The 15314-nt window shown below is 40.4% G+C and overlaps 1 protein-coding gene across 1 annotated transcript in view; it reads right to left on the bottom strand.

Moving 5' to 3' along the window:
• Positions 1-15314, bottom strand: part of me1 (malic enzyme 1, NADP(+)-dependent, cytosolic) — an 84817-nt gene that overhangs the window by 8961 nt on the left and 60542 nt on the right. Inside the window, exons 4-6 of the mRNA XM_063487841.1 lie at positions 12693-12768; positions 10323-10484; positions 3419-3522 (exon numbers count right to left, since the gene is read on the bottom strand). Coding sequence (XP_063343911.1) covers positions 3419-3522; positions 10323-10484; positions 12693-12768 — 342 coding nt within the window. The remainder of the gene's footprint in view (positions 1-3418; positions 3523-10322; positions 10485-12692; positions 12769-15314) is intronic.

Raw genomic sequence — 15314 nt, 5'->3', positions numbered from 1 at the left:
TCGAGGAGGTGGAGACTGAAATCAGAGGAGAAGATATGAACTTCTTTTGGTGCATTCATGATGGCTGCAATAGCCAAGGTGGACCTCAGCAAAGAAGGTCACGGACAACGGTGCTCTGTCCAAACACAGCTGTCGAACCAGTGTGCATACACGTGTGTTTGTGTACACACACACGGCTGTCTGCTCCCTCCGTCCCTACAGGGGTTTGTGGCTGAGGCCTTAATAAATTCCCAGCCCCCTCTCACTCTCCAGAGAGCAAGCATCTCTCAGCACACATTATTTCCTCAAATCCCTGAGCCGCCATTAAAAAAAAAAGGCACATTCTGCATTCTTTCTCTTTTCCTCTGTTGGTCCTTTTATCCATATATACGTCCATCAGTCTGTCTGGCTGTTCCTTAGTCTCTCATTTCAAAAATTTTAATACATTTGATTGCACTCCTATAGTTTTTGCATGCTAGTCAGAATTATCCATGAAATGCCCTTAAGTCTATTTCTGTAAAATACAGCACAGCCCTTCCTATGAAATGAACAACACTATACAGTATGTCAGAGAGTACTTTGGCCTCCAAGGGTCTTTTAATGAAATTTATTCACCTAGGGTGTTTTTGGTTCCTCCTCTTTCAGCTCTCTGCATGGTTTCTTCATGTAGGAGTCTCCAGGTAGGGCCCTAAAACTATTTTGGGCATACCTTGCAGGTCTCCAAATCGAGCTCAAATACTTTTGGCCTATCCATTGTCTTTCTCCCCCTCCTACGATCCACGCCTTCTGGTTATTAGTCTGTTTTTACTTTCCATACACTGACTTTTATCTAATTGTTTCAGTTAGGGCGACAATAATCAAAGGAAAATTGTTTTTCCCATTTGCAATAATTTATGCTTGGCTATATGGCTCTGTTCTGGGATCTCCTCTCACTCTAAGCATATGTGAAAAACATCAGGTAAGGACAGCGGCAGCAAGAACAGAACAGCGTCAGTGACAACACAAAGCAGATGTGGAGTATTTCAGTCGGCTATCTGTTATATTAATTATACATTATTTAATATAATTCATTATCATCTCAGTGTGTTGGTCCAGTACAGGACTGAATTCTTGAATACAGCTTACTTTAGGCCTTTCCTTTTTGAATTCCTGTGTCTAATACTAAAATGGCACAGATGGCATCTAAATCAAACAATTTCCATTTACTTGTTTTTCTCACTGGCTTCATCTGATTTTTATTTATTTTTTATTTTTTTGCCCAAATCTATCTTTTAAAGTAATGAACACTTTATTGTGACCTCTCTGGGTTTGGATAACTTCCTCTAGTCTCAATCAGACCGCCACTGTGGACAACTGTGATTTCACAATGGACCACAAACTTGCAAAAAAGGCAAAGATACTCTTTTGTGTCAACCCCACGTGGCCTTCGTGCTGGTGGTCACCACCGGTGATGGGACGCGGCTATGGCCCACAGACAGAACAACCTAAAAATGTGTTGTGTATCTGCATGCACTTGAAAAGTTGAGATAATTCTTAACGAATCCAACAGAAAAGATGTCTGCCCCAAACTTGGCTCTGTGGGACTAATATTTAAATTGAGGGGTCACTGTTTTGACACAGTGGAAGAAATCCAGGGTACACCAGAGTATGCAGGTAGGCATCTAAAAGTAACAGCAGTACCTGAATAACCACAGTAGTTCAAAAGGAGCTGACCTTAAAGTAGAAAGCAGAGAAATTTAAATCTGGTAGCCTATGTTTTTGGCTTTTTATGGCCATTTTTTAAATGGTATTCTTTTTTTACTTCAGTCTAAAAAAGTTTAAACCATTTTCCAGCTTTTTAAGGAAAAAACCTGTAGAGCTGCAATGAAGGTTGCAATGCAATGAAAGTGGATCTCTAAGTTTGAAGCAAAATATCAAAATGCTGAGCAGAAATGTGAAGTTCAAAGTTTCCGAACCTCGGCAGAGCTGTGGCTTACCCTGTGCTGTGGGTGTGTGCAGGAGCAATGAGATTATGAGATAATTACTTTCATTTCTGCTAGCAGACAAAAGCACCACTGAACCTGATTCTTTTGTGGAGTTGGGAGGCTGGCCTGAAATCAAACAGCGGGTTGCATCACCAACCATTTGCCTTCGAACTAAGAAGTATTCTTGAAACAGCGGATTAAAAAGACTTTTCCTTATTGATGATGAGTCAATCTGGAGTATTTTAGTTCACGTTTAGTTTCTTAGAAAACTAAACATGAATATTACTTAAAAGACTCCAGAGCTGTAATCATTCATTGAATCTCTGAGCCCATAATTATTCATTTTCCGCCAATCTGGCTCCTTTGGGGAAAAAGCATTGCTGTTCCCTGTAGTTGGGAAGCTACCCGGTTATTAGAGTCGTGGCTTGCTGTTGCCAGCTGGAGGGGGCCCAGACCCAGACTTCTCCCTCTGGACTCCAGCCTCCCTGGGTTAGGATGAGGCTCTACCAGCCGTTTGTGTGTGTGTGTGTGTGTGGGGGGGGGGGGGGGGGGGGGGGGGGGGTTGTAATGGCTCCATGGTACACAGACATGTCTGAGACTCCAGTAAACACAGGAGGTACCAGTCCCAACAAGAAGCAATAGCACGTCCACAATAATTTTAGGTCAGAAAAGAGCAATAAAGTTTAGCTCTGATAATACAAATCAAGTAAGTGACCATACAAGACACTAAATAGTTCAGTGCCTTACTGTGGCTCCAAGTGAAAGAAGCCAAAGCTAACCACTAATAAGGTTTTGCATGTCAACATGACATCACCGATCTCAATTACAAATTCTCTTTGATTGGGAATAACACGACCAGATACTTTCCCTGCACTGGATTACTGGGGTAAACACACAGAAAAGGCACATTCCTCCACAAACCAGAGGTCTCCACCAGTTGTATGAGCGTCTCTCACATCCTTTGTCACATTCTCCAACCATTTAGTATAAACCAGTTTATGACAAACAACAAAGCTTTCCTTTTATCCTCGAAAGAAAAGAAAAGAGCTCGATCTTGATTTATTAATAAGAAACAAATGTTTGTGGACAGGTCCAGAATAGTTGCTGCCTACTCAATAGCCAGTTAGCTGGTTTCAGTCATCTGTCTGAAAGAAACATGCCAATAAAATCAAAAGCTTCACTGACTCTCTGATCACTTTTCAATAAGCCAATGCTGCCATTCAGCCAGTAAGCAAGAGGTTTGATGAATATTTCTTAGCAACCTAAACTTCAGAAAAGTTCAAAGAAGGTGAATCAATGTGACTCAAATTCCAGACCCCTGAATCCCACGAAATTTGGCTGCATGGTAAAGCATGCACTGACCATGCTAAACTGCTTAACATTTTCCCTTTAAGAGCGCAGCGCGCTGAAATGGCGATAGCAGGCCACAAAGAGGAAGTGGGTAAATGATAAATTGAAGGTAAATATGACCATACCTGTCTGATACAGCCTTCATAAATTCATCCAGCAGGTCATCGTAGGCCTGGCCTCGCACTCTCTTATGTCTCAGTCCAATGTAGAGAGGGTCTTTCAGCAGAGCCTGTAAAATCACAGGAAGGAGAGGAAAGGGCAACACATGAGAGAAGAACGTAAAAATCCTAGGAAGACTGAAGCTATGCAAAATAGCACTCCTAAACTGATACTGCAGAACCAGAGATATTGCCTATTTTTTTTACCCTACTCTTTGTCAAACTATGCAGTAGTTTTGGGGGTTTTTTAACTAAAGATTGTAAAGTGAATCCAATTAAAAATTTCCACTTTTCCATCATCTAGAATGAAAGATAACAACTGATGGTAGAGACAAATGAAACTACGAATGTAAACGTGTGACTGTGTGAGCTATAAAAAACTGTTTTCTAAATGTACAGCAACTAAACAGTCAAAGGGACCCTTCAGGCTGAGGAAATGAAGGATTGACCTTTGACCTTTGAGTGAAGTGATAAAAGCAAGTGTGTGTTTAAGAGACGGGGAGCGAGGGTGACACTGTTGTGTGTTAGGTGAACCAAAATTCCTCACTAGAGTGACAGAGTGCCCACAAAGTCTGCTTTGATGCATCGGGGCATATTTCACCTGAAATCTGACATGGTCAGGGATGGAGGAAACAAATTACAGTTGCTCTCATGTCCGTAACAAAGCTGATTTTCGTGTGTGCACACACAAAAATTAATTGGTAGGAAAACCTCTGTAAACACTCTTCAGGAGAATTCATGAGCTTAGTTGCAAGTTTTCAGGTCATGAAGTTCATTTTGTAAATGATCAAGTAAATGAGTAAAGTAGTACTTTTTAAGAACAAACATCACAAAATGTGTTTCGATACAAAATAAGATAAAAAAAATTGCTTATTGGGTAACGACTTTTCAGCTTGCAATGTCCTTGTTTTCATGGTCTTGTTTCCCCCATTTGTGAAGTCTATTTCAATACCAAGATGGCGACAGTGAGAAACCGTTTTATCATTAATGGTTTGTTTTTTGGTATCTCGTGGTCCAGCAAACGATAGCTATCTAGTTTTGCTTACTTAAGCCTGAGTTACACCCACCACCATTCTGGCTTGATCTACAACCTGCTTCAGATGATAGATAATGACGGGTGAAGAGAACTAAAATTTAAGACATTAGTAATAATAATATCCTGTGATAACAAGTGTATTCAGAACACAGCCTGAAGCACAAATTCAGGTCTTTCATCCTCCAGCATGGTGCACCTGTCACATGCAGTGTCTAGTAATACAAAAACCAATTTCTAGCTAAATCTACACGTGCTGCACTCTATAAACACTGACTTCATTTGTGATGACCAAATTTGGGGGAACTGCTCCACAGTGCAGTCATGCCTCGCTGGGACAGACGACCTTTACTTATGGAAATGGATAATTAAAGGGTGGCACTACGATCAATGCGGCTTGGAGAAGGGAGAAGCCACCTTTCCATGGCAGGGTCAATAGTCACCATGTCCAAGAACAGCTCAAAAAGCTTATTTAAGACAATATTTATTTGAAGTTGACAAGTCATTTCCTGGCAGTGGTGGCCAAGTTCAACTGTAACCAAAACAAGCAAAACATTTTCATGTGGTCCCACAAGAGTTCTGATATCCCTGATATCCGAGGGAGCAGTTTTTGTGTCACTCAGTTCATTTAGAAACTGCAAAAAAACCAAACCCCTGCTTTTTAAGGTGAAAGAGAAGAAGTCGTGAGTGATTTTCAAGTGTTCTGACCCCGTTGACACTGTGCTGAACTGTTGACATGAGTTGTCTTTCTGTCCCAGATTATCTGCTGCTGATTGGCTAAGCTGTCCTTTGTGCTGCACAGGCCCTCTTCTCTCAGAGGGGATTAATCCTCGTGTATGGCTTTACAGTCTGTGCTTGTGAGACACAGGAGCTCCTATTTCACTCGTTTCCACACTAAAGACTTCAACTTCAAGATAATAATATAGATCTATATTCAAATGACTTCTTGTGCCTAGTTGAGTTTAATATACGTGTCACATACAACATTAAACTTTGAATAAGAGGTGAAACAAAACTGAACATTAACACTGCACGTCTTCTACCTGTCTGAGCCAGAAGACACCCAAGCGCTGAAGTCTGATAGCCCACCCAGGACTCGCACAAACAGCATATTGTTCAGGATGACATCACACTCTCATTTCAGCATGAGTCAGACCCAGAAACAGACAGACAGACACAATCAGGGGAGATAACAGGGTGAAGCAGAGAAAAAAAAAATCAGACTACTGGAGAAAATGTTTACTTTCCTTCATGCTGTGTATCTGTTTCTGAAACTCTCTCCCTGCAAGCTCAAGCTGCTTTGTTCGCATGTTCTCTGTGTGAGAAAGCAATAAGAACTGTCCAGATACAGATATTTTATTGCCGGGTCTCACAATAGTTTACACAGCTCACACATGTGCTGCTTAAAAAATAATAGCAAGATAGCTACAGAGCATGCTCATAAACTAGTCCAGTTCTAGTTATTAGGAGGAGTGGGCTCAACACTTCCTCGCAATCCATCCATTATCTTAAACACTTATTTAATTCAGGGTCACAGAGGGTGCTGGAGCCTATCCCATCTGTTCTAGGGTAAGGGCAGGCTACACACTCGACTGGTCGCCAAGCTATCATAACAGTCGCTCACACCTACAGCCATTTTAGAATCACCACTTAACTGGGGGAAGTCTTGGGACTGTGAGAAGAAGCTGGAGTACATAGACAAAATGCAAACGCCACACAGAAAGACTCCAGTTTCGATTAAAACCAGCACTGCTGTGAGATGTCAGTGCTAACCAGCACACCACCAGGCCAACTAAATCTAACATATAAAGAATAAAAGTACATTCTAATTCCTGCAGTGACTGCTGTCCTTCAGTCCAAAGAAAGCAACATACAGCTGCAACACATAAATAATGGAGCCATTATGCTCGCCGTGTCATGTGCCGAATTTGGCATCACATTCTGTGTTGCGCGCCACAATCTTTGTGCTTCGCCAATCATGCACCTCTCGATTTTTGTAAACTGGTACGCTGCGCCGTGGTGAAGACATGAGTTTACAATCGTGTTGCTTCAATGATTTTGCTGTACGGAAGCTCAGAGACATACAGATATACAGAGGGAGATGTTGGAACAGTTTTCAAACATTGCAAAAAAACACTCGAAAAAGTCTTGGCTTCCAGTTCTTAATAATAGGGTTCTTAATATTAGTAGGTTGTTTTACAATCCTTATTTGTGTCGTGGATTATATACAAAAAGCACTCATCTCAGGGATGCTACAGGAAACCTGCACCATACTAGTTGGCTGCTCTAACCTCTGGTCTTTTTTTTCCACTCACAATGCCCACCTAGGGTTTTTAGCTGCCCACCAAAATGGCTAGATTCAGCACTTCTCATAAGGTGAAACAATCAATATAATTTTAGTTAAATTCAGTATTATTTATAAAGCATTCAAATCACAACAACAGTTGCTTCAAGATGCTTTGTATTGTGGGATACAGTATTAGCAATAAAGTCCACATATCAGACAGCCCCCTATCATCATGCACTTGGAGACAGTGGGAAGGAGAAACTCCCTTTTAACAGGAAGAAACCTCCAGCCGAACCAGGCTCAGCCGTCTGCCATAACCAGTTTGGGGGTGAGGGGACTGAGACAGGACAAAAGATGTACTGTGGAAGAGAGCCAGAGATTAATAATAACTAATGATTAAATAAGTGAAAGGAGATAAGCGAAGAAGAACAAAGTAGTCTAAGCCACTCTGATGTTTGTTATCAAGACAAATATGGAGCTATAGTCAGAGGCTGGTTAGCTTAGCTCAAGCAGAAAAGGTGGAAACAGATTAAAACACCAAATTTACACGTTGGTACGGATTACCATGTAAGGTGTTGGAGTGGTGTGAGTTGATTGTGCTACCTCTGGACAGAGACGTGCTTTGGTTTTGCTAAGCTATGCTAAACAGTAAAGCTGCTGGCCTTACAGTGGCAGCAATCTTTTCATCTAACTCTTGGCATGAAAGCAAATAAGTCAGTGTCACAAAATGTGAACTTTTGGTTAAAAGAAAAAACAGAGATATGTCTAGCTTGTGGGGGCCTGCATTCTTGACTGTTTGGATGGATGCCTGCCTCTCTCTACCCCTACATCCACTCAAGGACACACATAATCCCATAATAACAGCCATTTTAATAATTAGCTAGTGCTACCACTACCACATAGCCTTCCACCTCCATCTGCTCCCATCATTCCTGCAGAGTGAAGCGAGTTACCAGTGGCAGCAGGCAAGCCTCCATTCCATATCAAACTGGTCCTGAAGAACCACACATGTACACACTCACATAGCAGTCTATTTATCCTATTACGTCTCATTTATTCTGTCATCTCTTTAGAATAACAGAAAAATGGAAGTCATCCATGGCCAGGCAGGCCACAGCAAAAGCTCTTGTACAGCTATGTATAGGTTGAATGAGCAGCAGAAATATATATCTGTATGTTTGTGAGTGTCAGACATGTATAGTAAATCTTATATCTAACACAACATTAAAGGAATGTGCTGACAAAGAAAGACTCTTGAACTCATTTTCAAGATTTAAGAAGATTAATATAAATCTAATATACAGTGGTGGTGAAGTCGCTTAAAAAGCAATATATTTCTCAGTGTATGTGACTCAATATGGAGCAGCAACACTCAAAAAATCCATCTGAATCCATCTGTTTCATAAGGCCTTCAATCTTAAACATAAATAGTCTGAACATATAAATATGAGATATGTGGAGTTCTCCTCTTTGTACAAGCTAACAAAGTATCTCTGAAATAATCAATCAACATCCAAATGAATGAATCAGTAAGACAACAAATAAGCTGACTTTCATTAATCAAGTCTTAACTGAGATTAGCTACTATATGCTAAAAATTTTCAAACATGAAGAATTTATTTATTGGGAGTTATATGCTATATCTATAGAGTGGGTTGTCTACCCAGCACAAATACAAAACTTCTGTCCAAACACAAAAGTAAATTGTGTCTGGACAGAAGCAGCATAATTTTAATTTTCCTGTGACAGAAACACTCTAACTTGTAACTGGTTTGGAATTACCCAATCATCATGTTATTGGACCAGAGAAAAAACTTCACGCAAACACAACAGAGAAAGGCCCCAGCCTACCAGGTGATTCAAACAGGGAACCTTCTTGGTATGAGGTGCCTGTGCTAACCACTGCAGCACTGTACTACAAGAACTCCTCCTTTATAAGATGGCATATACTTAAGCAGTCAAAAAACTGTGTCACTGTTTTGGAATGAGGTAAAAAGACACTCTGGGATAAGAGCAAGTATGGATCAAGACATTCTATAAAGACCTGTTAAAGCTGTGCTGTGATGCCCATAAATGTCTAAAACTGCTGTCATGTACCCAAAGATCTGCAGACAGTATTATCACCCTAAAATAACATCACTTAAACAGAGCAGAAGATTCAATGTGGAAAACTAGAGTCTGTAGCGATGACAGTACGGGAAAAGGTCAAAAGGTAGAGCAGGCTTATAAAGATAAAGAGCTGAGGTGCAGGACTTGGAAGAATGACTTATTCCAGTTAGAATGGCAGGAAAAAGACTAATGTAATATTTTTTATGAGGTTTCTAGGAAGAGAGCAGTGTTTTTGTTGTTATTATGCAGGGGATTTTTGCTGTGAGCCTAAATTCTCTGATGACGACTGCACTGAGTAAATGTTGTCTACAGTTCATCAAAGAAGCCATCACCTGCATGTTCTCAAAGGTTTTCTTGGCCTCTGTCCAGTCTAACTGCTCTTTGAATTTCTTCCTGCTGCTTAATATTTCTTCCTACACTTTATTTGCACACTCCACTACTCTTTGAAACGTCTCATCCTTAATCCACTTGAGACATCTGCTTGGAATGAAACTAAAGCCCAGGACTGAGTCATCCAAAGATGGTCTTGGAAAAATGAAGGATATCTACTGACGGATGGATCTCAGCTGTGCTGGGCACACAAGCATCTGAGTGTGCCACGCCCTTAGCCAAGGCCAAGAGTTGTGTATATATAGAAGCACACGAAGACTATTCTTAGTCTGTTTAAGGCTGCACAAACACGTGCTCCATGCCCGGTTTGCATCGTCTTTCAGAGCTGCTGACATGCAGAACAGGGTCCATAGATGGATGACTACAGCTCTGTTGGCTGCTACTTCCGCAAACTGGCAAAGAGGAAAGGTGCTTTCCCAACTGGCACCCATCAATGGAGCTGCTAGCCTTGGTTAGGTGAAGGGTATTTCCTGGTTGTAAAGTGTGAGATTTGTTTTCCTTTCTCGGCTGACTTCTAGTCTTGCCTACCAATGGGGGGATTAACCGCTCTAGCCCAAGGCTATTTTATTGAATTAGTGCCTGAAAAAACATACCTTAATTTAATCTGTAAAAGCCCCACACTGTTGGACCAACGTGAACAATCTTGGGCTTTATGGATAAATGACATGAGAGAGAAGTTTAAAAGACGTTTTTCACCATGGCCACAAACGAAAACAACTTCAAGAGGTCAAATACTTCTAAAGAGATACAAGATACTTCAAGAAACAACAACTTAATGAGCCCGTGATACAGAAGTCATTCTTCATCATAACCATGTAGACAGCCAAGTGTGCCATATATTGCACTGCTTAGGGTTTAATACTAAATCTCTCTCTCAGAGGTTACAAAATGCACCTCGCAGTACCTCTAAAGCTCACAAATCAACATGTCATTTTATCTTAACCTTGTTTGTTTAAGTTCTTTTCAATTCAGTAGAGTATTATAAAAGTACCAGAAAAGATAGAAAAGATGCTGCTGTAGGGACTCAGTCATATTCAGAGCTCAGCTCTTACCTCATTGTCTGTGCCAACGTCCAGCATGACAGGTAGGCACTGCTGTGGTGGCATACCTCCACAGGCTGTGTAAAGGGCCAGCTTGCCAACTGGGATTCCCATGCCATTGCAGCCGAGGTCCCCCAGCCCGAGGATCCTCTCTCCATCCGTCACGCACACAGCCTGTTAATAGATTAAACTGTCAGCCATAAAAACAGCATACAGAGGTCACACCAGAGATCTTATTATCTTATTATTTTTATTAAAAATCTGTGCGTGGTTCAACTACATTCTGGTTAGAAGAAATCACTCAAACCTTTTTTTTCCATATTTGGGATATCAGATTCTTGCTAGTCACATTAAATTTGCTTAAATAAATAACTTTGCTTAGCCTTATTTTGATTCAACTCCAAATTTCTTCATCAATACAAGTCCACCCCACTACCAGAAAACATGTTTTTTTCCTCACAGTGAGCCAGGCACTCCTACACCACCTGGCTTTCCACTCACAAGTCACTTTACTTATTAAGAGATAAGTTTCTCACTGGGTTGTTTCCACAATATATATATATAAAAACAGTTGTGTAATGTTTAATATCAGCAGCAGAACAGTTTAATGCTAAATGTTCCTAATTTGGAGTGTTTTTCTGTTTTTCTTTTTTTCTTCAGTTCTTTTTTCCAGCACTGCTATGACGCAGAAAACTCTGGCCCAAGGATTTAACAGCCTTTTTCTCCCATAATCTGAATGTTTAAAGAGTGCCGTTAGCTTTCTGAATTTATAAAATCCACAGCACCCTTACTAAATAACATTAGCAGCTTGTTTTTTATATCACTTGCTAATATGTGACAGAAAAGCAGCCAAGTCCTGTCAGTGGATGGCTACCTTGGCTCCAGCGTGCCCTCTGTTAAAGTAGGGCATATTAGGCGAGCTTATCATAAGACCACCCTGACAACGAGAGGCGGCATGTCAGTGCCGAGGTAAATGCCCTGCTGTTGACAGCTGCGAACAGGTGGCTGAGGCTGCAGGTATATTTGACATGCCAAGAATGCCTTCTGGTGTCGTCATTCTAAGTATGGCTAGATTATGACTTGCACATAGTTGTGCTATACACAAGATTAAAGAAATAGTTGAGGTTTTTGGGAAATTGGCCAGTAAGACGGGTCAAGGGAATCAATGCCAAAGTCTTCCAAGCCCCAGAGACTACTGGATTTAGAGAGAGCCCCTCTAATCATGCATCTCACCATTAAATATCACCATCTTATGGTTTGTATATGATTTTATTTTTAAAAGAAACACCATCAGTATACTTTAGTAAACAGTTCAGTATTTTATTTTCTTTCCATTAGCAAACAGTCAGTATTTATTTAATTGCATAAAAGGACCAAAGCCAATACTTCCCTGCTTCACAACCCTGTCATGTAATAATGTCAAGTCCCATCTTTCATTCATCATGAAATCTCCATATAAAGCACAATGTAGCCGACAGATGGTCACGCACATTTCCATACCTCGTAAATATTTCACATCTTGCCTTATTTCAGTCACCAGTATTCTTCCGTCCAGCTGGCAATCACTTCGCCGGCTTTCAAGTTGAGTAAAGTTAAACACACCACCCATTAGCTTGTTCTACATCAATCACCACAACACTACAGCACTACTCTCTTTCTGTTTTCACACCCCTTAGTGTTAACACTGCACACAAGCACTACACATTTGAAAGCAGTGGTTTTTTGTTATGCTGTAAATCTCCATGCATTTCAAACTGTCATGGCCCTGGGTCTGTGACCCAGCATTTTGTGTGTTGAATTATCATTAATAGTCTCTGATTTCATTGTTATTTATAGTTTCTAGTCTCTTGGTTTCTGTCTCTGTGCTTCCCCTGTGTTCCTTGTGTCACGTCCAGTAAAGGGATGTTTTCATGTCTGTGCTTCGGATTGTTTCAGTGTCAGTCTGTGTCTCTGTGCATGTGTTGTGTTTCCTCTTTTACTTTGATAGTCTTGCATGCTATGTTAGTGTTTTCAGTTTTGCTTTCCCCGTTCTCGTTGTGTGTGGACAAAAGAATATAATAACAATAGTACCAGACTTTTTTTCTATCTGGAACACATGACAGCAGGTGACCACAGGACATCAGAAAAATAGACCTGAGCCAAAGATCACCAAAAATAATTACATAATTTTTGCATCAGTGTTTTTATGACTCTATCACTGCTGACCTTATGTTGATTTTAAGTATTTTAGATAAGTATCTGTCACGTTGTGCTTTACAGGTGCAGGGATTTTGATAGTTAATATCAAAACTGATTATATATATATACACACACACACACATATATATATATATATAACAAACTGATAAAAACTGAGTTAATGCCACTGTTTGAGTTATTTACCCTTATGTCCTTTTCTGGCCAGTTCTGTAGTATTGAAGCAATGTGACCACGGTCGTGAATGGTGATAAACAGCCCCCTAGAACAGAGAAAAGCAGACATTTTAAATTTTTAGATATTGGACAGTTAACCAGAAAATCCTCTTTCTCAGTCTTTAACTTTGACCTTTCTGCTCTATCAAAGCAAAATGTCACTAAGAAAGTCTTGGCAAAAGAATGGCAACACATCAACACTTTGTGCTTAAAGAACGAGCCTGAAATCTTTACCTCAGTAACTGTTTGAAGTGAACCGCTATTTCATTTCTGCCTGTCTTTCTTCTGAACAAAACTATGTTGAGTATTGGAGTAATGTTAAGCCCAGGGCTTCTTCAGGGACTTTGCTTTGGACCCCAAATATTCGCTGATCTTAGTCCACCTATCCCACCCCACCCTGCCTCCCTTACCAAACCCCCGTCTTTGTTTTTTTCCTCACTTACATCAATGTCCTTTGCTCCAGGACAAGGATAAAGAGATCTTCTCAGTGTGTGGGGTCCCACTATAGTACCTTTCCTATTTTACTGACCCATCTGGTTATAGTATGTAAGGGCAAAACCTCCCTCGTATGCCAACAACAGTAAAAACATCACTATTTATAAGGATCTGCTCATAAAATGAAAAAAAGCATCCCAGATCAGTGCTTATGGTGGAAACCAGGAGGAAAATGCAAACAGTATGAGACGCTGTTAAATGTAAGAAAAAACAGAGTGAGATGAAGAGAAAGACGTAAAAGTGTCAAATAAAAAAAAGGCTGTGATATGGCAGGAATGAGGTAGGAGGAAACACAGTCAACATGGGTTTCCACTTAACAAAAAAAAAAAACAGCAGAAAAGATTAAATAAAAAATTAAGTGGATATCCCACATGTGAACAGCCTTGAAACAGATGCTTTAATTAAGTGCACTCGATATAGTTGTTTTCCTCATTTTAAAATAAACTTTAACACTCTATCTATATATGTTTTATCTATAGACAGACAGGTAGATAAACAGATAGATCCACCTTCAAATAATGAGCGTAATACTAATTGTGAATCAGTTAGTGTAATACTCTGGTATTATCTGTGAGGACAAAGCTCAGACTCAGGGACAGCCAATAAGAGGAAGGTTGGGTTAGTGGCAAAGTGGCAGAGTATAAGATAAATATACAATATTTTGAACTGTGAATCAAAGGTACTCTAGCAGAGTCCTGGAAATGAGCAAAATGGATTCAATTTAAACAGCTTTAAAACCACATGCTCAATAGCAAATCTTTTAAACCAAACCATCAGCTTTTAGGATAAACATTAGCCATTTCTGAATTAAGATGTGTGTGTTTGGTTTGAGCAGTATAGCTGATCATGCAATGACCACATTTAAATGGAAGAAATGCTTATACGTGGTAAACAACATCAGTAGTCCCGGGGCTCTCCTGGCTCTCCACGTGTCCTTCTTAATCTGTTATTGAGGAGGCCGGGCTCATACACAAAAAGCTTTGAGCTTGGTGTTTTCAGGCTTTTTGTTTTGTTTTATTTTATTGCCACTACACACAGGGCTCACCTTTAAACATGACTATAAAAATTTACTATACAGCAGTGCAACTACTCCATGAAGCAGATACTTCAAGTGTAGACAGTAGTGTTTTGTTGTGTAGCATGGCAAAAGCTGACATTAAGAGACCATACGTTTGCAAGAAAGTAAAATGTCAAAAAATGTCATACATATTTTTCTTAAATGTTTTTTGAGCAAGACCCCATTGTATTAAAACTCAGTCACACCCAACCCAGTGAGCACTCCACCCTATACCAGCTGAAAACCTCAGACCTGGAGGTGGTAGTTCTCATTCTTACCATTTCACGTTTCTCAGCTACAGACTACCGCAGTGTAAGCTAGAAGTCACCACCTGATGAAGCCAAAAGAATGACATCATCAAACTCCCATGCACCCTTAAATATCATGAAGAGGACAAAGAGCTGGTATAGAGTTCTACAACCAGAACAAAAACCACATTGTTCCTCTTGAATCTTAGTTCACCTAATGGACAGATTCTCCTCTCCAGTATCTGGGAGCTTCCCAGAGAGGGTGAGGAGTGAGATCCCCCTGAAGTTACAGCATAGCCTATCAGCCATAACCTCCATGTCATATTGGAGAGAAACATCAGCCAGGACAGCCCCACAACATCCAGAGCATTAAAAAAAGCAGGACAACTGTCATACACCCCAGGCACCCTGTCACTTAGAAGTTGTTTAACTACTTCAGTGACAGGGGGCCTGGAGTGATGGATGAGTTTCTGCATTATGTCCAGGAAAAAGAAAGTTTATTGGACAACAGATACACAAATAATAAATCAGTCAGGCTCTAAATAAAACAAACAGAGCATGAATGACCTAAGACCCTGCCTGTTGCAAAGCCTTTAAAAAGTGCAGTGGTTTCTCTAATAAAAAGAGGTCTGGAGGTCAAATAAAGGTCACATGGCCACAGACATCTGGCATTCAAAAAGTTTCAACTCTTCTGACGCACATCTGCACATCTATGCACAAAAATGTTTAAGAGCCGGTTCAAAAGCAGCGCGGAGAGATCATTAAGAGAGTCTGCAAAATGTCTGCAGCTGTA

This window comes from Pelmatolapia mariae, linkage group LG10_11, assembly GCF_036321145.2.
Source record: "Pelmatolapia mariae isolate MD_Pm_ZW linkage group LG10_11, Pm_UMD_F_2, whole genome shotgun sequence".
Classification (NCBI taxonomy): domain Eukaryota; kingdom Metazoa; phylum Chordata; class Actinopteri; order Cichliformes; family Cichlidae; genus Pelmatolapia; species Pelmatolapia mariae.
This window is presented reverse-complemented; position numbering and strand designations above follow the sequence as displayed.